Source organism: Sceloporus occidentalis, unplaced genomic scaffold, assembly GCF_023333645.1.
Source record: "Sceloporus occidentalis isolate IW3139 unplaced genomic scaffold, rSceOcc1.0.p SCAF_192, whole genome shotgun sequence".
Lineage (NCBI taxonomy): Eukaryota > Metazoa > Chordata > Lepidosauria > Squamata > Phrynosomatidae > Sceloporus > Sceloporus occidentalis.
In genome coordinates this window covers 945,922-971,521 of record NW_028317172.1, presented here as the reverse complement: position 1 = coordinate 971,521, position 25,600 = coordinate 945,922, and the positions used below count along the sequence as shown (strand labels likewise).

Below are 25,600 nucleotides of genomic sequence, written 5' to 3'. Positions count from 1 at the left end.
ATTGACAGTAGTCATTGGGAAAATACAATAATTGGCACACATAAGAGTGAAATTCGGTTGCAAAAAAAAATCATCTGAGTGTTAAGTACTGTGATACAGTAATGTGTATCCGGATGGGGGGGTATTTGGACTCCCCTGGAAATTCAGAGGTTAAGAGTGTGTTAACTATACATAGAGAGCAGAATAAACACCTGGTAGGCAAGGGAGTGCAGCAAAAAAGCTTTTCATTTTCTACCCCTCCCTGCTGTCAGAGTGATTTGGTCTGCTCGGTTCCGTTTCCTCTAGCTTGCCTTCTCCCTTAACTCTTGCAGCTGTTCCTTCACAGGCGCAGAGTCCCTGCATGAGCAGAGACACAGTTTGCATGCTGCAGATACAAAGTAGTTTATTTCATACATGTATTGCAGCTTGGGTCATTTAATACTTCAGTTGTTGAGACTACACTCTCAGCCAGTCTGGTACTTTATCGAAATGTGAGTACTCAACAACTGGAGTGCCAAAGGTTAACTTTGATATCATCATGGATTAGTACAACAGCTGCTGTGGAATGCACTTCTCATGATTTATGAGAAATGTTATAACAGCAGTTTCAGTGCCTAATGTAAGCGCAACTCTTGGAGAAGTATCATATCTTATGTACCATGTCTTATTTTGCTTCCAAGCCTTTATATCCTGTTTTACTTCTTCTAACCACAGTCTTTTATAATGCCTCAAAATGTTTGCTTTGCATTACAGAGCTACACTACACAACATTAATATTTCTTGACTGCAACTCCCATGATGTTGAGCACGCATTGCTAGTCACAATCGTAGACTGCATCTACAATAATGATTAGCAGTAATATTGCTAGCTGAACTTCACAGGAATTGTAGTTATAGACTGGGTTTGTGGTGGCCTACACTACACCAACTTATTTGTTGTTAACTGCACCTCCCATGACATATGATCACCATAGGAAAAGTTCTCATGTTGTGCAGGTACATGTCTGTTAGCTACTACTACCATAGTCAGAACTACAGAAGGGTGTGAGGGTTAAGTACAAGACTTGCCTACTTGGAAAATAGAAGGGCTTAACTCCATCTGAAGCCTTAGAGACAGCTAAAAACGGCTCACAGCACTGGCTACCTAACTAAAGAGATACACTATAGACATAAATAGCAGATATCCAACAGCGAGTCAGATGTGGTCCAAACCTACTTGCTGAAGAAACTAGCAGCAGTACATCAATGCAGCACAGATGAACCAACTGCTAGCAACAGGCTCCCACCTGGACTGGCTAACACTAGGAAGAACAGTGCCGATCATGAAAGACAATCATAAGGGTAAAACACCCTCCAACTACCTGCCAATAACACAACATGGAAAGTCCTATCAGGCATCATAGTCGCCAAGCTACAGGACCACATGGGCAAGTACATTAGCACAGCTCAGAAGGGCATTGGGAACAATACCATAAGCTCCAAGCATTGGTTTGGTTTCTCATCAACAGAGCAGTTGCCCAAGACTCTAGGCAGACCAATCTGAGCACAGCCTGGATTGACTATAGGAAAGCCTATGACTCAGTGCCATGCATTTGTGAATGCTTGAAGTTAAACAAAGTCAACAGGACACTAACCACTCTCCTCATAAACTCAATGGGAGTCTGGAAGTCAACACAAGACACCTAGCACAATTGACCAATTGTGGCATATACCAAGGTGATGCACTGTCCCCGTTGCTGTTCTGCATAGGCTAGAGGAAGTACCATGGCAAGCAAAGACCCTGCATGTGATGTACCATCAACAAATAGCGGACAAGTGGCTGACATTGGAAAAGCGGACAAGTGGCTGACATTGGAAAAGCCTACCAGTGGCTGGACAGTTCTGAGGCACTGATAATGGCAGTACAGGAGCAGGCACTAAGCACCAGTACCATAGAGGCAGATATCTACCGCACCAGACAGGAACCAAGGTGCAGTTTATGTGGGGAGGCTTCTGAGAAAGTCCAACGCGTAGTGGCTGGGTGTAAGATGCTCACAGGGCCAGTGTCCACTGAACGGCACAACCAAGTAACTGGCATTGTGTACAGTGAAATCTGCAGAGAGTATGGGCTAAACCCTCCCAAGTCCTGGTGGTAGGCAAGGACCAGGGGACAGTGTTGGTGATAGATGTAGTGGTGCCAAGTGGCGGCAACATCAGGAAAAAGCAACTATGAGAAGATGTCCAAAGTAGTCCCAGTGGTCATAGGAGCACTCTGCGCTGTGACTCCTAATCTGGGAGAGTTGTTCGAACAGATTCCAGGGACATAATCAGCACAGTCTGTGCAGAAGAGTGCAGTGGTAGGAACAGCTAAGATAATGTGCAGGACCCTCAAATTCCCAGGAGGAGGAAGACACTTACCACCCATAGGGTTGAGAAGGGATACAGATAATATATCTATAAATACCGTATTTGCCCGAATATAGGCCACACCCCCACTTTAAAGACTTAAAGTAGGGGTGTGGCCTATATTCGGGGTTTAGCGCAGGAATGTTCAATTCGTATTGTCCGATGCCTGGGACAAGCAGTTCCGGGTGCCGGGCAGGCAGCAGAGTTAGGATACAGATCCCCCGCAGCGCTGCAGGAGACCTGCATCCTACTCTCCGATACGCCGAGACAGCCACCCCTGCCAGCACTTTCCACGGTGGGAGTGCCGGCATGGGGGGAGTCCCGGCAAGGGAGATTGTAAAAGCACATCGTACAGACGTGCCGGCAGCGGAGGTTGTATACGCATATTGCGTAGATGTCCCCCGCAAGACACCCGGGAGTCTGCACTGGTAAGTCTAAGGGGGGGCACATCTAGGGGACAGAGTGGCAGCATATCTCGGGGTGGGGGACAGAGTGGCAGCATATCTATTACACTAAGAATCAATTTTTTTCTTTAAAAAAGCACCTAACTTTTAGGGTGCGGCCTATAATCGAGCCAATACGGTATATCTGATATATGTGCTCTAAATTGCATTGGTGTTAATATGGGGTTGAGTAAATGAACATGGTATACAATGTAGTCAAGGGTATTTATAATGGTAATTTTGCTCTGTTTTTAAATTTAATCCCTTGGCCCTTTCAAACAAGTGCTAAATTGCTAAATGAAGACTAATGCTTTCCGTTTCTGCAGGTCTAGCGTTCATGTAATGCAGCTTGTGACAAATTAGAAATGTTACATTGATTTAATTCAACAGAAATTGCTCTAGGAAAAGATGAATTAGAATTGTTAATGGTTTATAATTATAGTTAGCAAGAGTTGAAACAAACCAATCCAAAGTTTAAAAAAAAAAATCACTTTATATAGCTTATACTTGGCAAAATTTATCCAGGGTACACAGTAGTTGGGGGGGGGGGCTGTGTGTGTGTGGTTTTTTTTTTTTCCAAATTTTCCAGTCAACATAGAACACACATTGTGGTCTACTCACTAAGAGGATAGTTCTTAGGAAAGTCTGGGTTTTAACTCATTAACTTTCTCCAGTAAAAGGCTGAGCTGGCCATGTAAATGGTATCGTATTAAGATGACCCCCCAAAATTTGAATATTAATTTAGAAAAAAAAGCCAGAATAGGAATAATAGTAATAGTAAATATTAATTTGCAGGTAAACAATTTTCAATTTTTGCATATGTATAAAAACTATAATTGAGAAAAATGCATTTCCTTTTTTATTTGCCAACCCCACCATTATGCACATCTGCACCCCCAATATGCCTTACATCCATTATATGCCACTGCCCCCCAGATATGCCTTATACCTCCCTAAATGCCACTCTGTCTAGTGGGGGCAGGCGGGTAATGTCTGCATGATGCACGCGGACAACCTCTGCTGCTGCCCGGTACATCTGCTGGGGCTTCTACGGTAGATCAACCAAAGATCATGCTGGCGCTCAGTCATAGAAGCCCCAGCAGAAATATAAGACAAGGGATATTTTTCTGATCATTTGCTCTGAGGGGGGGAATTGTCTTACACAAATACAGTATAACTCAAATAGTGAGAAACTCACTGTAGTTTGGGCCTTTAAAGTGAACAGTAAAGCTAAGGAACTGAAACACAACTGTCCTGACCACTTTCATGTTTAGTGAATAGAACCCCGACAGACAGCGGACTTGCCTGAGCGGTTCAGTGCTTGTTATGTGTTTATGTAATCTTGATGCTTTTCAGTAGCATTATTTTCCTTTTGTTTTTCATCCTGGCTGTGAAATTTTCTACCATCCACTTCCACACTGTGCTGTTTATTGTTGTAAACAGGAATTATAAGGCACATCAGGGTTGCTATATTTAACACAAAAATGGTCCTTAGCCCAGCAGTAAATACCCTATGCCTAAAAACTGTCATAGCTGCAGTTTATTAATTGGTGTCATTCTTACCTACACAATCAAAACTAACCAAGCTATCTAATTATATGCAACAAAATATCACTATGGCAAAACTAGTACCTGGTTCCTCAGCGATTTTCTTGCTGAAAGGAAAGATCACTTTAAAGCAAGGGTTTTACAGATGTTTACTTCTGTGGCTGATTTTCCTTAAGCTCTTGTATGAACATGACTATCGTTTCCCTTATACAATTAGCCCTAGTAACAGCACTCAGCGGTAAGGACAAGAAACGTAACCGTATACCATTTCTGATTTAAAACATGCTGTCTTGGAATCAAAGGAATAGTCCTACTTAAGGGCATAATGCTTTAAGCCTGTTCATAGAAAAAGAAGAGCTTGCCTGTCGTGTCTCTAGGACACTTCAATGCCCACATGAGATAAATATCAATCTCATTGCCATCCAGGGAATTAAAGGGACAGCCTACTGCTACAAACAGCCAATTTACTACTTTAAAATATTTTTTTTTTTCACTTGGGAGATAAAAAATAAAAACTACTTGCCTTGTTAAAACACTGCAGCACGAGACCATCTCTGCAGTTCCATCCATGTTTTGGTGCTGGTGATTGGCAGGATCCAGTAGCCAAAGTGCTCCCTTTTGAAAGGGACCTTGAAATTCTTACCCAAGGTGAACACATATCCTGCAAGGCAAATAGTTTAGGGTGAGGATTCTGATGAGTGCCTCATATTTGAAGGAAAAAGTCATTGTTCTGTTCTACCACCATCTCCTCTGCACTCTTTTGAATGGTCTACATTTAATATGGACTTAAAGATGAGTTCATGAGAACAGACAGAACCACGTCGCATGTACCTGCTTTCATGTGCTCCCCTGCCCAATCATCCTTCACTTGTTTTTTATTTGTGTATTTATTTTGAAGGTTTGTAGATAGTTTGTCCTTTTAAGGAGTAATATAAATTGCCTCTTAAACATATTCCATAACGCTTTTGAAGCATTTAGCTTCATTTGTAGAACTTGCTCGGAATATGTGTATTTATATTTTATATCTTGTTAATATGCGCATATTAAGTATTTCAGCACATTTAGAATGGTTATTTAAAGACTGTGTACAGATCTGTGAGTTAAAAGAAATGTGGGATCTCTGTCATGTGTCAATGTGATATATTTGCCTTGTGTTCAGAATTATTTGTGCATATAATTTTTATTTTACGTATATATTGCAAGCCATATCTCAATGACCCCCTGTACATTTTTCATGCCGTCTACCTCCCAATGGCCTCTGTGCATGTAAGTAACCTGTCAAGTAACAATGCTTGTATTTTTGCTTTTTTACTGATTCCATCCTTTCTTTAGCAACTAAAAAAATACAAATTGTAGCATTCCATAATATCCTGACTATATCGTACATCGTTTACCACTGTTTTATTTTATTCCTTCCAGTAAAATAGCCTAGATTCTCATTTCACCTCCTACTCATTATTCTGCTTTATGTGCGATCCATTTCTTTCATTGAGTGGTTGTGCTTTGCAGTTTTAATTCAGTTAAATCCTTTAAGTTCCTTGTCTAAACATGACATTTAGTGTTTAATTCTAACAATGATTTACTGTGGTTATATTTTGAAATAAAACATCATAAATATTTGGGGTGCATGAAGCTAGGGCTGCTAGCAGGGCTTGTAATATATATATATAAATAGAGAGAGAGAGAGAGATATATATATATATAGATAGATAGAGATAGAGATATATATATATATAGAGAGAGAGAGAGAGAGAGAGAGATATGGTGCTGAAACAGATACAATATATTTACTATATATATACTTTTTTGTATTAAGCTAGAGGTAGGTAGGAGAATGAAGAACTGAAAAGGCATCTTTATGCTGAAAGAGAAATGCCGTTGGCTTTTTAGTCTTAACGCTACAGGCAGGGCCGGCCCTATAATGGGGCAGACTGGGGCAATTGCCCCAGGCGGCACTTTAGAAGGGGCGGCACTTTGCCGCCCCAAGCGCTTTTTTTTTTTGAAGCGGAGGAGAGAGAGAGGGGCACCGAGTGGTTTTAGCTTACCCGCTCGGCGCCCCTCTCTCTCTCTCCTCTGCGGCGAGTCTCCCTGTTCGGTCCCGGCTTGTAATGCAGAGCGCCGGAAGTGACGTCAATTTCCGGCGCTCAGCATTACAAGCCGGCACCGTGGCAGAGCAGGGAGACTCGCCGCAGGACTGTTTAAAGGTAAGTACCGGGGGGGGGTCGTAGATTATGCCGTCGGCGAAGTTTAAAATGCCGCCCCCCCCCCCCCCCGGCGTCGGCGGGGGGGGGGCGGCGTTTTAAACTTCGCCCCAGGCGGCGTTAAGTCTTCGGCCGGCCCTGGCTACAGGATTTAATCAATAGCAGTTTGCTTTGACTAAAACAAATACATTTGCTTGAGTGTATTCTGCACATGACTCAGGCTTGACCATGTTTTTAAAAAACTGATCCCCATGGAATCTTCATTGCGGATCTTTTCTGTGTGCTAAAATGAACCCATTCAATAGTGGTTACAAATTTATATATATATTAAGTGTGTGTAAATAGTGGAACCAGTCATATAAAAATCTGTTATGAAGATCTGGATGTTTATTCCTCTCCATTGTTATCTCTCTCTCCTATTAAGTTCTGGATAGTTTTTGATTGGTTCAGAGGGAGCCTTTGTAAGAGTGTTGGAAGAAGGGAGCGACAAGAAATGTATTAGCTGAGGTTGTGCCGCATTTAAACACAGATCTTGTCTTCCATGAGATGAGCTATTAAACTAAAAAGCTCCAAACCATCTACTCTGGTATACAAAAAAAAAAGTTCGGGTAGTTTTAATTAATGAATTTAGAAGTAGCGCCAGATTCTCTTTAACTTGCGGGTGCTTAATTAGTTCTTTAATTCAACCGCTTGGATAAATTAGTAACAATCAACCATTAGGAATCATTACATCATTATAGAGTCTGCTCCAGACTGCGTGAGCCTGAGAATCTTTTATTCTCCTTGAAGTGTGAGTGAAAATGTTTGGGTATAGAGGTAAAGCATGAAATATCCCAGGAAAACCCACAGCATGTTTGAAACTGGAAGGGCATGCCTAGTTATCCTCAATGGATGTACAGGTGCGTTGTACAGTTACTTTTTACATATCCCTATAGAACTGATAAAGCAGTGCAGCAAAAAGCATGCTTAGTGATTCCTCATACATTTTAATTATTAGGATATTTCATGAAATTACAGGGAATGCATGCCAGTGAAACATATGGATATTAGAAAAGTAAATGACAGGATTTTCATAACATGTACTTGTTAAAATTGAACTTGCCACATGGAAATATTTCAAGTGGTGTAATTTATAGCTCATCAACTTTCAACTTATCATTTAATCTTCCCCAGCGTGATAACACTCATTTGAATGTCTTTGTGGCTTGCCTTGCAATCATCTTCTAAAGCATAGGTATGACTTTTAGATATAACCAAAGATTGTGTGAACGATTTGCTCTAACTGCAAGAATGATTCACGTTAAAAGCAAATTTTATCTCTTCATGTGGATCATTTGTTATTGCCCACAAAAACACAGGGCCACTACCAAACTCTTAAGATAATGTTGTGTCCTATTCTCTGCAGTAGGGCTGCAACTAACGATTATTTTAATAATCGATTAGTTGGCCGATTATTTTTTCGATTAATCTGATTTAAAATAATGTAATAAAAAACGTACAATTTACACTTTCATCTCTTTATTGCAATGGCCTCTCTATTCACCTTCTTATTTTACTGACATAATAATAAAAGCTACAAGAACCCAAACAGCGTTTCTCAAACTAGGTTTTAATACAAAGTTATTAGTAAATATTAATTCATATGTTAACAATTTTTCATATTTAATAAAAACTATGAGAAAAAAGCCTTGTTTAAATTTTTTTTTATTTACCAAACTGCCCCCGGTTATGCACATCTGACCCCCAGCTTGCCACTCTGCCCCCATATATGCCTTATACCTCTTATATGCCAGATTCCACTGTGCCCCCCTGATATGCCACTGTGCCACTGTGCCCCTGATATGCCTTATACTCCTTATATGCCAGTGATATGCAACTGAGCCCCCTGATATACCTTTTACCCCAGATATGTTTTATGCCCCCCTGATATGCCTAATATCGATATGCCTATATGCCACTGAGCCCCCTGATATACCTTTTACCCCCAGATATGTTTTATGCCCCCCTGATATGCCTAATATCGATATGCTCCTCCCCCTCCCATACACCACTCTGGCTCCTCCCCCTTCCATACTCCACTGTGGCTCCTCCCCCTCCCATACATCACGGGCTCCTCCCCCTCCCATACATCCCTTTGCCTCCTCCCCCTCCCATACACCACTTTGCCTCCTCCCCCCTCCCATACACCACTCTGACTCCTCCCCCCTCCCATACACCGCTCTGCCTCTCTACCCGTCTCAGTTACTGACAGGCACTTTCACTGCAGCTTCATAGAAGCCTCAGCGTAAGTGGACGGCAGTAACGGAGGCTGTCTGTGCGATGCAGACAGAGAGGATGATTCTCTGTCAGCCGGTGGGGGTCTGCGTGATGCGCACAGACAGCCTCCGTTACTGCCCTTTCACTTACGCTGAGGCTTCTATGAAGCTGCAGTGAAAGTGTCTGTCAGTAACGGAGTCGGGAGAGAGGCAGAGCGGTGTATGGGAGGGGGAGAGAGACGGAAGTGAGAGACCGGCCGACAGTGAGGGGAATCCAGGTCCCCTGCAGCGTTGCGTGGGATCTGGATTCTAGTGTTATAATCCGATCTCTGCTTGAGGTCGGATTATATAAGGAGAGGAGTTTTTCAGAGCATTTTCATTATCGATTTTATCGATTAGTTGTTTCAGCCCTACTCTGCAGTAGATGTGACATTATCGAGGTTATGCCCTTAATGTTGTTCAATGACTTGTTTGTTTTTTAAATCAAGTGTTGACCTCATGTTCCCCTGGTTGTAGCCAGTCAGCCTGCAAGTGATGTCAGCTTGTATTTTCTTATTGAAAAATAGTGGCATACAAATAGTGGCAGACAACACTTTAAAGGTAACAAGGAGATAGCTGGCCTGGACTAAATGTGCAAATTCTCAAAATATACTTTCACTTCCAATTTGTGTAATTGCAGTGCCATGCTCTGTAACCCATCAACAAGTGCTATAAAATCCCACTAGAGAAGCTAAATGCAAGATTTTATACCACTGAGAGTTTGTGAAGTCCCACTGTTGGGATAGTCTGTGGTTTTGGTTTGGTTTAGATTTTACAAGTAACAAATAGCTCTCAACTTGATCTATTTTTCTGCTCCGTTTTTTTTCGGAGGTGGGTCAGAACATAAAAAGTTGTAAAAAGGGCAACCACTTCCATCCATAGATGTGTTTTGTTTTTGTTTGGTTGTGGAACATAAGTTGCCAGATTTGTACAACAATTAACTTGTGATTTAATAGAAAACACCTTGTGCTTTTGTGATCATAAATAAAGGCAGAAGCATCAAATCTCTTTAAATGGCCCACTAGTACACCAAGTGGCTTTGGAGGCGGTTGAGAAAAGGGCCCCTCTGAACTTCAGAGGCCAAAATTATGCTCATGCCAGTAATTAAACTTAATTATGTATACATATGTACATATAATGTGCAATACGTGCCCTACTTGAAAGCACTATTGGCTTTGCTGGCCACCTTGTCAGTCCAAATGTTTTTTCTTCTGAACCAATCAGATTCTTATGGTACTGTCTAGTTTTGATCTTTTTTCTTCACCCTTTTTAAAATGCCCAGCAGTCAGACCCATCATCATCATATTAATTACTAGGCCCAATAAAACAATCTTTTATTGGGCCAAGGTAGAAAATTATGGATCGTTGAATATGCTTTCGAGACCTTCAGTTGGAATCTAAGTAATTCGGATATATCCATTTTTCTCACCAGGGTACACAAGAGTGTCTATCTATTTAAAATGATATAATTTAAATGTACAAACGGTTAAATATTCATAACAAATCTTCCTTACAATCCCAATCTTTACCAAAACAACATTTATCTGTATGCACATCACTTTTTGTCCTTTGGGCCATATTGCCTGCATTTTATTTCATTGTAACATGCTATAATTGACACTTAAAATAAATGAGTTGGGCTGGTGCAAAAGTACACAATGAGCTTTACTGCCCTAAGTCCGAAGTGTATTGTAAGTATCCTGTCTGACAGTTATTTTAATCAACAGTATGTCTTCTTCAATTTCATGTATATTGCTTTTTAAGTGACTGTCCTGATTTAGGGCTGTTTGTATTCAGTTTTTTCCCCAGACATCAGTGAGACATAGCGTTTCCCTCACTTATTTTCATTATTCACCTAAGCAAGAGGCATACCACCAGGTATAGTTTGTATAAGTTGCTTCTTCCTCTAGTTACAGCCCATGATTGAACCAGTTCCTTGTTTACCATAACAGGACAGAACATGTTAGGCAATGCGTGTTTATGGTACATGTAGCCCAGCTGTTTTTACTTTGTCATTCATTAAGTTGAAAATGTTTGAGAGCATATTTTAATGGGGTTCCGAAGAGTTTTCCTGTCCCTGTACCTCTGCTGGTCAGGCAGCTTTTCGTTAAGGAGACACTCCATTCCCCCACCATCAAATATTAATGTGCATTAAAGTCCTTTAAATAAAAAAATTTTAGCCGAAGAAGAGCATTTTTTTTTAGAAGAAGCTGCAGTGCATGTTATACTTTACGATGTTCTCGCACCCTGTTTTCTACAATGACATGATTGAGGTTTTTGTGCATGCCTGGTGGCTTATTTAAACCCTCTTTGAACTCTTGCTGGAGCTGATGTTGCAAACCAGAGAACATTTATTTCTATCCAAGTATTGGAGGAGTAAAGGATACCATGCAAATGCAAAATCCCTCCGTGAGTGCAAGGATGTGGGGACTCTCACCATAACTGATAAGTCAGAGATTAATCAAATGTCTCCATGTACATTTACACATACTCAGTTTAACACCCCTCTTACCTACCCCTACTATCCCTTGTCTGTATTCTGTAGTGTACCTGTTTTCTTAATATTCTATTTTTTATGTATTTAATTTACTAACATTGATAATTTACTGCAGTGGTTTTCTTATTTTTTTCCCTCTTATTATCCACTAGTGCCTGTTTGTGATTTATTCAGTTTAGAAACTCAATGTTTACTTTGTTTCTACAATAATCGATGAAACATAGTTTTAAAAATTCATGCCACCAGTTTGTGTCAGTGATGTCTGTTTTACGTTACATTTGTAAAATGGTGATCTCTGAGACATGAGACTTTAAAGAACATTTCTGATATTAGGGTCTTGTGAACCATTATTCCACATTGAGAAACCTCACCATTGCTAAAGGGACCATTACAAGTGGTATGGACCTCGCTAATGACGCACGCTAAAATGATGGCCTGTAGTTTTTATTGTTTCTGATAATATAACGTGCTAATGATTGTCCTCATTTATCTTTTTTTGTTTACAAATTGTAACCATGGTAATTTCAATTTATACCTCTAACACACAACATGCTTTCTGTGAATATTCTTAGACCACTTTGATTCACGTGATGAGTTAACAGCTTATCTTTGATTTGTGTAGAACTATTGATTTATGAACAGCTATTATATTTGGTGCATAACAGTCGCAGCTATGAATAAATTGTAAATGCACATTATTAATATTTGAGGCAGTACAGATGTCCATTCAATGTCATATGTAGTACTGGGCCAAAAAATGCAAACCTAAGCGAAGCATGATTTATTATGCAAGTAAAAAGTTACATTGAAATTTTCATATTTTAACAAATATAAACATATGGTATGTGTATGCATATCTTCGTCTCATGAGACTTCTAATGATCTGTGTACCCCTATTTGGTTGAAATGTAAACAAAGAGAGAAACTTGTACATTAGTAGTAGTAGTAGCAGTTTTATCATTGGTTTTTATAGCGCCAACAATTTCCACAGCACCTTTTACATTACATATATTCAAGGGGAATGACGAGACTAGAATAGATGGACTATGACAAACCGATGCATTAGGTAAATAGGTCCTTGCTTACAATCTAGAGATCTAAAAGATTTTTCAGGCCAGTTGGCCTTCTGGAGTATTCAAGGACTTCCAGTTGGAATGAGTGATGAGAATACAGATAAACTGTATGCGTTTGCGTGGATAGACCACAAATCATTCCCTCTCTCTAGCAATTAGCAAATACTGTAAAAATGAGTTTACATAAAGTACCCTTATAAATACAGTATATGACACACCTGTTACCATACTTACCATGCTTAATTTAGTGTGTAACATTTTGTTTAAAAATCATTACCATATTCTGCAGTAACGTAATGATGCCTTGTAATATTATTGTCCCAGACACCTCATCTAAAGAATATTGCATATTAAAGTACTCTGACTACTTTCATATGCATTCTTTGAAAATAGGGGGAAAAAACATAGAATCTGCAGCCCTGCAGCAGCCCTGCTTCTCTGTGGTCCGATTCTTGTACTGATTTGCTTCTTGAAAGCACTTCCATTGACATCACTTGGAGCACATTCCAAGCGTGCCTATGGAGGTCTTAACAGACCCTCACCTACAGCAGTCTGAGTCAGTGCTGGAGCTGACTGGCAGGAAGATGTGTTCAGCGAAACGCCTCTCCTGCATGGCAGTTGGAGGTGGAAGGGGCCAATACATGTAAAGGAAATTCTGCATTTCCCGTTCATTTATAAAAGGGCCACACAGCTATCATATGCGTATGGTGGCTGGAGTGTCCTTTTAGAGGAACGTTCTAGTCCTCCCAATAGGAATTGACCTCCCTTTTGAACTGAGTGGTAAATGGCAAAAACATCTGTGTTTAACTACTGATTGGTCCATAAGACTGGGTGCCGCTACTCCCATTAATTTACAACATCAATTAAGCAGGGTTTTTATTACTTGTTTTATTATTTATATTTATTTACATTTTTAGCAGCACTAGCAGAGACAGAGTTAAATACTCTTGGTTAGGAAAAAAGATTTATTCTCCTTTGATTTTGGGGTAACATCTCCATTATGGACTTCAATATCTGACAGCTTTCTCTCATATACCCCAGAACACCATATTGTCAGTAGAGTCAAAAGTTAATTTTCTACTGTGTATCTTATTCCATTGTTAAAAGGTATGTGTGTGTTCACTTTCACACTAGTCATGTTTAACTTTTTTTGGAACTGTGGTTTTCTGCTCATTACTAAGGAATGTGATTTAGTAGTTGAATGATATAACCAGATGAACAATTTTTTTCCATTTCCGGTAGCAGCGGGTTTTTTTCTTCCTTATTTTCTATTTTCAATTCATTAATAGATAAATGGACCAGTCATGTAGAGATGTAGCTCAGCTGATCTGTACAGTAATGGGGAAAACCACTGTTCTAAAATAAAGGATCAAACTATTTTTCCAAGTAGCATGACACTCACAGATCCTTCTCTTATAACTTCATGCATGTTAGACCACACAGTTCATAGAAACAGCAATATGAGCATGTATTTTACTTGCATGTTCATTAGTTGCTTGAAAAGTCGCTTAGTTTCCATTGTAATGGCTAATGCCTCATTGAAGTCTGCATTTGCAAATAATTTTGTGATTTGTTGTACCAGCAGTCATGGTTTAATACAGAGTTGTTATACCATGTTGCACTGTGGTTGAAAATGTAAATGTTAACCATGTATTTTTTTTCTTAATTTTTAGTCTTTGATCAATTAGACCTTGTCACTTATGAAGAAGTAGTGAAACTGCCAGCATTCAAAAGGAAAACACTAGTCCTATTAGGTAACGTTTTAATACATATAGAAAAAGTGCATTTTCCCATTTTGCCACAAGATATTAAAGTAATGCAGCTGTTTGTTTTATTTAAAATTAGGTGCACATGGTGTTGGCAGAAGGCACATAAAGAATACTTTAATTACGAAGCATCCTGACCGATTTGCATATCCCATTCCACGTAAGTAAAAGGTCTAACACTTTAAAATTTCAAATAGTGTGTAGTGATCGTTTATGACAGATGGTACTTTTAATGTCTAACTCTTTCCAGTGGAGGTCTCGCCGTTACGCAGCAGGCCATAATTATTAACAATTCTGTTCATAGCACGTGGAGCAATCAGTAGGAGCACTCAATGGCGACTGCTCAACGTTTAGGATTTTACCCTAGAAATGTATATATTTCCATGCTCTTTTTACCTCTTATAATTTACTGCACTGTCTCATCCCATCCCTGCCTCAAAATCCCTTAGGGATGTGTCCTGGGTTTTTCATAGACTGTTTCTCCTTGAAACATGTTCACTTAAGGATAAATATGTCTTAATTAAGTGTTTATTTGGTGGTCATTTTTGTAACTATCATTGAGTTTAAATGTTAATGTCAACCCAATTTGTATAAAATTGCAGATACAACTAGACCTCCAAAGAAAGATGAAGAAAATGGGAAAAATTACTACTTTGTATCACACGACCAAATGATGCAAGATATATCCAGCAACGAATACCTGGAGTACGGCAGTCATGAGGATGCTATGTATGGGACTAAACTGGAAACGATACGGAAGATACACGAACAGGGACTTATTGCAATACTTGATGTAGAACCTCAGGTATGTAATACAACTGACTAACATTACCTTTAGTGCATTTGTGTGTAGCTTGGATCCTTAAGCATAGGCACACGCACGTAATGTACTAAGTAACCAACCCAGTATTTGGAGCTGAACTAGGTCAGCCAGACTTTAGATTCATACCTGCCTTAATTGAATGTATTTACTGTCTTAGCGTTTCCTTCCTTCTCTGGAAAGTTGATTCACACATCTGCTACCATTGTTGTATCATGGAGACGGGAGATGTCTATACAGCCCCACCGCAGGCCCACAGCCTATCACAGTGGCTCTTGCACGCTGTGCAAGGAAACGTTCTCTTTTCCCGTCCAGATTCCTGCTTCCCCGGTGAGAAACGTTTCCTTGCGCAGTGTGTGAACTCCACAGCGGTAAGCTTGTGGGCCCACGTTGGGGGCTGCATAGACATCTCCCAATTTCCCACAAGGCCAGTCTGGTCCTGGCACACATGCTCAGATAGTGCTCCCAAACAGGGCTGGGCTAGGGATGAATAGGTGGCTCTGGCACTTTAAGACCAGCGGTCACCAAATGTCACACGTGCAGGTACATTTTATTTCTTATACTCGCACAACCTGTCATCAGGCTGCACAGACAGGGTCTGTTATCAGTGCTGTTCAGCCATCCTCCAGACCAGAGAAATATACAGATGAGGTAAGAGGGTGCAGAAGGATGTTTCAGGCAGGATGTTTCAGGAGCAGTGGGGGCACAAGCAGGCTGCTACGGGACAAAGGTTGGACAGACAAGCTGTTTGGGGGCAAATGTCGCTGGGACATGTTGCCTATGAAGCTGGGGATCCCCGGGGGGATTTTCACACAGGGATCCTGTGGTTTCTAGTTACGTCCCTCCTGTGCCATGTAGGCACATGAGCTCGACCAAACAAAGTATATGGGACTGGTGTCCAAATATTTCCAGGGCTGCTTTTCATTCTCAGTCCGGCCCTGATTTGTGTGCATCAATGCAAAGTCCCATGAGCATAAAATCCAGTGCTGTATACAGTATTGTATTTTACCATTGAAGATTTTATTTAGGTTGTGTAAACGTCCTCTTCTTGCAAACCTTGAAGCTGCCCCTGTTGTCAGTCATATAATGTTTTTACACTGCTCAGTCACTACCCTGATCTAACGTCACTGCATTTCACTTCCAGTGTGATCTATAGAATTTAATCTTCTGGAGAGTCATAGCTGAACTTATAAACTTGTAACAATACAACTTTCAGTCCTTTCAGATTTCCCAATATAGCTGGAAGTTTTACAAAACCCTTTTTTGGTGTCACATTTCATTATTTACCTATATGGAATTCACTGTTACCTACAGGCATTGAAGGTCCTGAGAACAGCTGAGTTTGCTCCGTTTGTCGTCTTCATTGCTGCACCTACAATTACCCCAAGCATCAGTGAGGTAAGGAAGTTTTGCACAACAAAAACACTACTTTTGGTACATATTTAAAACATACAGATTACTTGAACCAAAGGAACTAACCACAAAATATAAAGTCGTCATTAACTCTTCCAAATTCCTCATGCTGTTAGACATCTTTGATCGATACAGCTTTAGATGTTATACATTTCTTCTCATAGGCTGCAATAGTAGAGACATTTTGTCCAAATTACCGGTAATAAATCTGAGTCTATACTGTTAACCTGTTTTTCTCCCTTTACATTCTGAAAGGATAGCTTATTGTTACTTCTGATTTTTTTTTCTCCATTTAATTCTGCCCAGGATTTCAATGAAAATAATTACAAATATTCTATTTGTATTGAAAAGCGGCAGATTTCTTGTACATTTTCATACACGAGATTTAATAGATCTCACAGTATGCATGGAAGCTTAATGCCAACTTAACATCTGCTGATAACATTGGTTTGTAGGTAGCATGTTTTCATAGCGTTTTCCAATGTTCTGTACAATAGTGTAATATTTGATATTATACATACATCATGCGCCACTAGCTTCCACAAAAGTGTGCACTAAGTGTCTGTAGTATCAAGCCTCCATTTCATTTTATTTTGTTATTCATGTTTATTTCTTATTAGTTTTCATTCTTTTTTGCTTTCCTGAGTCACAAGTTTTTCTTTTCCTTTTACCTATACATTTGCATATTTTGCTAAGCTTCCACGATGGTGCAGAAAATTGCCCGTAAGTACCAGAGAGGACCTGAACACTATAAAAACCCAAATTTATATATTCTATATATATATCCATAGATTTCCTATAGACGCTTCTTCGATTGTTGCCGTAACTATTGTTTTTTTGTTTTTTTAATTGCTCTTAAGTTCTAAATTAGTTTTCATTTTGAAAAGTATTATACAGGTCTCTGTAGATGCATGTATAGAACTGCAAGCCGATCTGACTGTATTCTTTCAACATTTAATATCCTTTAAAACTGTCAATATAATCTAGTATAAATATATTTGACTAATTCTATGCAAAAACCAGACTTCTCTGGTCTACTTAATTTGAAATTTTTAACATTCCCATTTGTGGGTATTATTAAAGGATTTCATACTTAGATCAATGTTAGAACGAACATTTGAATTTACACCCACATAGTAGCCACTGTTTATCCCACAATAAAGTGTCCATGTTCTTATTATTTAAAAACTAAATATTTTTCATGCTCCTTGAAAGGCAAACTTGCCTATGCATTTGTCTCATAGTTGCTGGTTATGCTAATGAACACTGGGAACATCTTGAAGGTTGTATTTTATATTTTTCTGAAAGTCTCATAATGAAAATCAAGAATCCTCTTAGCCTCGGGCAACTGTACCCTGCTGAGGATTTCTGTCTGTCTCCAGCTCAGTGTGATGCATCTTATTTTCTCCCTCCTTGATGAGACTCAAAGAAAGACACATCATCTATATTTATTTATATTATATTCAAGCAAATTTCCAGCATAATAGCGTTTTTTTACCCGCCAGCCCTCATTATAAAATTCTGCGATGTTATGTTGTTTGCCCCCACCCCCACCCCCACCTTCTCTGCACTTTACAAACCTATGTTACTTCTCAAGGTTGACATTTAGCAACTTTTTTCCCCGTCAACTCTGGACTATTCTGTAGAAAAACTGGGTACATGAGTATTAAAATAAAAAACACAATCTCTTATCCTTTAAGCAATTAAATATATATAGAAGGAAAAGAGAAAAACAAGTCAATACAGCCTGTGTGTATGTGTGTATATATATATATATATATATATTATGTGTGTGTGTGTTATAATACTACCGTTCTAAAGTTTGCAGTCAAAAAGTCAATTTTGTTCATTAAAATAACGTGAAATAGAGCAAAAATATAGTGAGTAGGATGATGGTGTTGGAAATAACTATTGCAGCTGAGTTTAATGGAATATCTTGATAGGCGTACAGAGGCCCTTTGTCAGCTACCATCACTCCTGTGTTTCAATGGTATGTTGCGTTAGCGAATCCAAGTTTGTAAGCTCATGACCAGGGTCCTCAAAAGCCCACTATTCCTGCCAGGGGCTTTGTGTAAAAGTACCATAAGGTTAGATGGCCTCTGTATGTATTAATGTATGTTTGTTATGTGTCGTAACTGCCCCATTTAACCCCTTCAATACCAGGGGTTTTTGGTACCTCAAGTCCCAGAGCAATTTTGCCATTTTTGCGGTATGTCGGTTTACCGATTATTCTCCTTTCCTATGAATAGTGTACCCATGTAAATTATATATTGTTTTTTTCAAGGAGAGATAGAGCTTTCTTTTGATATCATAGTTGGATGATTAGCTGAAAATTTAGAATGAGAAATTTAGTAAAAACTAGCGACACTTAGCTTAACGTGCTGACCTTGTGCTGCCATCACGTTACTTTTCTTACAGCAAACTGTTTCCCTATTAGAGCTTTTATTTTCTATAATGTGTACATGAGAGTAGCAGTGTAGCATTCTGCTTTTTTAATCCCGCTCCTGCTGATTTTTTGCCCACTCCCGCAATGTGGGTGTTCCACTCCCACCACATTTGTGGCCAATCCCACCCACCTCCTTTCCTGAACTGCAGATTTCCCGCGTAGTCCCGCAAGGCTGCCCCCGAGTTGCTCCCTCACAGCGTCTCTTCTCGTGCTCTGCCCAGGAACAAGGCGGAGTCACGGGAAGTGACTTCACATCACTTGACTGTAAGGGAGCAGCGCGAAGGCAGCCTTGCGGGACCGCCGGGACCCGCAAGTACAGTGCCTGACCTCCTGCCCGCAACCCCAGCAAGACCGCCCGCAAGTTTTTTGGTGGGACCCGCCTCCCAGTGCAGTCCTCTAGTACGAACTCTACAAAAAAACTTATCATTATTAAAAATAAAAATGAAATCACATAATTGACACAAATTTACATACATCTCACACAACTGCATTATAAGTGTTAATTAGGTGTCATATAATCGCCTGTTATGTATTACAGCAGATCTCAAAACATTTTTATCAATTTAATATAATGGTATTTAAACTATTTGCTTGTAGTCTTTTCCCATGCTGTGGAACATTACGATACCATGGATGCCAAACTTACACCTTTGTACATACATTGTAAAGAATTGTAAAACATATTCTGGTCTAGGTCTGGGCCTAGGGGGACAGAAAAATGGGGGGGTATGGGGGCAGATCTCACCAACTGGCACATTTACACTATGGAGGATAGTGGTGAGCCGAGACAGGCATCTGTAGATTGCATTGACTTTAAGACACGGAGAGCTAGGATGACGTTTTATCCCATTGCTCTGTAGCAATGACAACCGTGGAGTGGGCAAAAAGAAATTTTAGGCAAAACAAACGCTACTGCAGATTATCTCCATTTATGGTATCATGCTTGTTCATCAACTCTCATTCCCTTGAATTTTTTTAAAAAATTTACTTCAGTAACTGTTACTACATACATTAAATGACTACATTGTTTCTAAAATATATCACCAATAAGATGAAACAAAATCTAGTACCGTAGTAATAATTGAATCTGTGGACAAATCACTGATCTCCATACTCCAAAAAAAAAATGTGTACAAGAATTGAGGAAATTCATGGTGTTTTAAGAGTTTGCCAGAGATTGGGTTAGCATTGTAGAATCATTAGGCCTAGCAGTGAAATTGTTTCTATAAGTCAAATGGGGGGGGAAATTGTCAAGCTTGTGACTGGGAAGGATATGTTTTCAGTTGTTTTTGTAATCATTTCTTTTAATACACTTTTATTCATGTTGTTCTTTCAAATTGCATTGCAGGATGAATCCCTTCAACGCTTGCAGAAGGAATCTGAAATCCTCCAGAGAACATATGCACACTACTTTGATCTAACGATTATCAACAATGAGATTGATGAAACTATTAGACATCTGGAGGAAGCCATTGAACTTGTGTGTACAGCACCACAATGGGTTCCAGTATCCTGGGTCTATTAGATGACTTTCAAAAAATCTGTTGGCATTTTATTATTACTTCAAAACCACCTTGTGCAGTACTTGGAGAAACCTTACTTGTTGACATTATCAACTGGTCTGGCCCCTAGAGACTACCTATATGTAGTGTGACCTAAATTTATAATTATTGTCATGTCCTAATAGATGGAAAGGAAAATTAAGGAAATGTCAACACTTGTTTAAAGAGACAGTATCTTTAACATTTAACTTCTCTTAGACTGTATTAAAATTACCTTTTTAAAATATATGCATTATTCAACCCTTTGGAATGTTATATTTTTGGAAATCATTGGATGTTTTTTTTGTTTCAAAGGCCTTTGAAAACTGCACAAATTAAATGCTGCTTTCTATAATCTATTTTATTAATGGGTAAATTCCGATTACTACTATACATGGGGTTCAACACTACATACAGTTTAGAATTTCAGCAATTGGATAGTTAAAGGCCCTGTTTAATTTATTTACACAAAATGTTCATATGGCCTTTTCTTTTGTTCTAGGTTTCTTTTCTTCAAAATGAAAAAATGTTTACTGCATAGTAATTTTATTTGATACTGTCTCTTTGAAGAAATCTGTAAACAATATAGACTTATGGAATCGGATCTTAATGCATGTGGACAGTCCCAAGCGTTTATATTAGTGGTGTATCTGTGTTGAACAAAACTGTAACCTACTTACAGAAACATACATTCCGTTCATGGCAAATCGAGGGAATTAAATACAATTATTATAAACAAGTTGTAAACCTATGCACATCCCTTGCATTTTGGGCAACTTTATAAAACAAATGAAAAATATTGAAACTGATTTTTATTAATCATGTAGTGAAACGTGTTTGTAATTTTGTCTCGGTTTAATTTGTTGTAAACAGGAAGGGTAACGACAGATTTTGTCATTTCAGAGATGTGTCGTCTGAGAGTATTAACTGTTTAAGTTGAAGCAAAAAAGGGTGTTTTTTGTTTTGGTTTTTTTTGTTACGCGTGTAATTGTTTGATAAAGGAAATAAGCAAATGCACAAATTTTAACGGAGTTCTCTGAAAGAAGTTCAGGGATCTCTTTTAAGTAAATATTCCATAAATCATAAAATAGTCCTGTAAAATGGAATTTAACAATAGACTGACCATTTTTTGTTTTAAATACACTTCCTTTTTATGTGTTCATCATTTATACGCCTTTAGATCATTGATTTATTTGCAGACTTGTTAATGTGGCTGGGATATTAATGTCTTAATTCTGGTTACACCGTGTATGATTGTATAGCTTTTTTTTTTTTGTCTAGTGTTTTCATGGTACATTTTTGGGAATTTTTTTGTTTTTCTATTTACCTCTATACCTTTTTGTTTCCCCATTTTCATTGTGACAATACTTTCATACCGTTTTAAAGCACAAAGTATACATTTAAATTCATGAAAAGGCATTCTTCAGGTGTCTGAGATTATCATTACTTAGTAAACTTAGTAAAATGGGTAAACGTGTGCCCTCTTTTCCTTGGCTAAAAGAAAACAGAGCCACAGCCAGGTAGGCAGCCCACTGTGAACGATATCATGACACCAAAAAAAACTTTCATTAACCCAACAGTGCTTGCTTTCCCCAAATATTAAATCCGTGCTAAAATGTTGTTGGGTTTACTTTCATATATATGTTTTTTTCACATTTAGTATGCATTTGAAAATTAGTGGCATCATTGTACCGTCATATAACATACAATACTTTTTGCTCAAGGATTGTTGGTTAGAGCAAGTTGCCTGAAATATTGTGGTGATCAACAAAAAATGTTAACTATCGCCTCGAGAGTACAGATATGAATAAAATCATTATATTTTATTCTGAGCATTTTTCTTTCGGTCATCTTTGTCATTGTGGTGCTGTTTGTCCTATATTTACCCTGCCTTTCGCCAAGCGTGTAGCTTTCTTGCTGAAAGCTGCCTCCAGTTTTTACTGTCTAAATTTATTCTGCAGGATCTCCGAGTTTTCCAGTAGTTTTTAGTCGGTGGAACGTTACTCCGCTATTAAGTGAGCACAAACCATTTATGAATCAAAAAAAAATTATATTTTTTCACAATAGCCTGTTCTCAAAAAACTCCCAAGAAAAGAGAGCCATCATTTTATATCAGTAATTGGTGCTCTCTAGTTCTAGAAGTACAATCCCTAGTAAAAATCAGGATGATATGGACTGTATTCAATAACTGAAGCACCATTATCTAGCCATCCTGTTTTATATTGATGTTTAGTGTGTGTAAGTGGCTCATTGAAACTGGAGTCTCACGTGATCTCTCAGTAAATTGCCTTTTTAAATAACAATATAACATGCAAATAGAGAAATGTCTGGATTATAGTTTATTTTTTCATATCAGTTACCTTATCTAAGATATCTGCCTCTCCTCCTTATTATACAATTGTTTTGGATGGAGATGTTACTGGTGCTAGGGGGACCTAATTATTACATGCTGTTGACAAGTAGATTTCTAATTTCGAAGGACAATGTCAAATGTATTTTCTTCCTAACCTATGTCTAATTTAACAGATTGAATATCTTGCCAAGAAGATGTTTGTTTCCAGTGCCTGTTAACCATCATATAGCATAACTGTTTAGTATGTGTAAATTATTTAAAATGTGCAATCATATATTCGTCTTATATTTCCATTGAGAATTGCTAGTTATGTACATACATTTAATCACATTGAAAATAATTTCTTTGTATTAATCCCTGTCCAGACAAAGGGCTACATCTGAAACACCTGTGCTAATACAGTTTCTTAACTGTCGTAAAAAGTGAGCCATCGAGTGTGATTTGCTAGTTAGCGCTTCTTATTGCCACTATTATTATAACATTTTGTTTTTGCGTAAGCTCTGAAGCTGGATGGGATTAATACATTAATGATACAAACAACCATCTGTGAAAGTACGTACATTGGACTAGATTTTTTTTTAACCTGGAATAGAAGTGTAAACTGTACATTAATTCCTAAACAGAGAAAGCAGATACTGTCACTTTGTAAGATTGGTTAATCAAAATTAAAGCCAGGTGGAAGACTTTTGTAAAATGTTATTCCTGTGTTTATTTTTCTGCATCTTGTCTTTTCATGCTGTGTGGTTAATAAGCAAAAGCTGATGAGGTATGGCGCTCCACGGGTCAGCAACAACGTCTGCTTTTAGCATGACTAAATTCATTAGTTAAACTTTCATATAGGTTATGTTTGTTTTTCACTCCATTCCTCATGAAAGCTGAGATGAGTGGACATCTTTGGCAGGGCCTGTATAGTCTCCCATCTCCACACCCCTCTTCCATAGGCTGCCTCAACTAGTCAGCAACTTAACAATAGGAGAGAAGTAAATAAACATGATAATTTGTATGGATCACTAGAAAACAGTTACGGGTGCTATATTTTAAAACATTTTATCACAATCTTACTAATATTAAAAGTTGTCAATTTTATCTCATTTAAAATGCTACAAAAGGTCATCCAAACCTATTTTTCTACCCATATTAAGCATGGCTCTATTGGGATGGACAGAGCTGGTTGCCAGTAGAGGTGCTGTCAGTGTCCATACACTGTTGGATTCAAGTGGTGAGAAATGAGGATGCTGTTCTGCATATCCTAAACACTGAGTTGTCATTTCATTCTTGCCAATAAAGCTTTATCACATAAACAAGACACTTTTTACAAGCCTTATTTTCTTCTTCAATGGCAATAATCCAAAAGCGCTTGGATTTGTGCCACATGAAGTTTAAGCATACTTTGAAAAAATAAATGAATTGCGGCAGCATTTGTCATCATTAAAAAAAAATATATATATATATATAGAACTCAAGTGCTTGTCAGTATGAGAAGTTGACTTTTGTAATGCTACATTTAGTTATAAAAATGTAAATTTAGCGCCATTAACTACACAGAACTATACAACTGATGGGAAGAAACAGTTTTACGCATATTATTGTGAATAAATTAGTAACCTTGGCCAAGCAATGATAAGATCAAAAGTAATTAAAATATGGAGCATTTCAAATTCTATTTATGGAAGTTCTTTTCTCCCAACCATCTGTGAAATATTACCGCAAGGTAATTATCACTCATCAAACAATTGTAATTAAAGATATACCATATAAATTATTATTTATTTATTTTTTAAACTCCTGTTAAAGCATGAATAGGGACACGATGTTATGTTTTTAGACTAGCCATAGGGTTTCCAGTGCCATGGAAAAATCATAGCTGTCACCCCATTTACATGCTACCTTTAGTAGTGCCAAACAGCTCAGTTGTTTGTGTGTATTTTAAGATGATCATCATGTTTCAGTGCAGTTTTGACCCGAGATGCTGGAAGAGTACTTTACTGCATTTCTGGATAATCTATTTTCCAAAAATAATTTCAAGACATTCTTCATATTCCTGAGATTATTAACTTCAGCCTTTTTCGCATTAGACTAACTAATGACGGAGCAAAACTAGATTGTACCAATGAATTACACAACCAACTACAACTTGGCATCTACTCAATAAAGGCAGAGTTGAGAGGAGAGTTGTGATTTCAGCTATTTGGCTTCACTACAAATCATAAAGGTCCAACCCAAGTGAGCCATCTGCTGCTTCTCTCCTTGAGCAGGAGAATTGCTTAGCCACACCCAGTCTGACACAATACCACCAAAATTCCTTTCCCATTGCCGTCCTATGTCATCTTCTCTGGGCCTAGTCCTGACCTAGTTGCAGCTACCCCTGCATGGGTAACCATGTAACCTTGTATGGATAGCCCCACCAGCTTATGAAGCACTACCTCAGAAGAGGGAGAGCACCAGGTAGCTTACCCTAGGAAGTCCAAAGCAATGATAATGGATAGTAAAGTGCAGGAGCCACAACTACAACTCTCCTGCTACTGCTGTTTCAGTGTGGCCCTGCATTCAAGAAACTATGCATTTTGCCTGCCAAATCTATTTGCATAGGGAACCTCAGAAGAATAGGACCATCATCGAATTTGTCCAGTTAAAACCTGCTTCGGGGACTAAACTGTGTCTTCATCTACATGCAGCTGCTTGGCCCATGGCCTTGATCAGAGTTAAGGAGTTCCAAGTTTCTTGCATGGGCATCATACTAGGTACTATTGCTATGAATAATCATAATAGATTAGAGTATATAAAAATTGCTTTAAATCTTGGAAATAATGAATACAGCCGTCCCCTTCAGCATACAAAGAT

At 38.6% G+C, this 25,600-nt stretch overlaps 1 protein-coding gene across 5 annotated transcripts in view; it reads left to right on the top strand.

The window, feature by feature from the left end:
* LOC149278375 (peripheral plasma membrane protein CASK-like) overlaps positions 1 to 20,390 on the top strand; it is a 140,850-nt gene extending 120,460 nt beyond the window's left edge. For 3 of the 5 annotated variants that reach the window (XM_089502052.1, XM_089502050.1, XM_089502047.1), the window contains 5 exons: positions 14,094 to 14,174; positions 14,266 to 14,346; positions 14,789 to 14,991; positions 16,321 to 16,404; positions 20,214 to 20,390. In XM_089502052.1, coding sequence (XP_089358178.1) covers positions 14,094 to 14,174; positions 14,266 to 14,346; positions 14,789 to 14,991; positions 16,321 to 16,404; positions 20,214 to 20,390 — 626 coding nt within the window. The remainder of the gene's footprint in view (positions 1 to 14,093; positions 14,175 to 14,265; positions 14,347 to 14,788; positions 14,992 to 16,320; positions 16,405 to 20,213) is intronic. The other 2 variants (XM_089502051.1, XM_089502048.1) reach the window with 1 other exon arrangement.
* Positions 20,391 to 25,600: the final 5,210 nt, after the last annotated feature.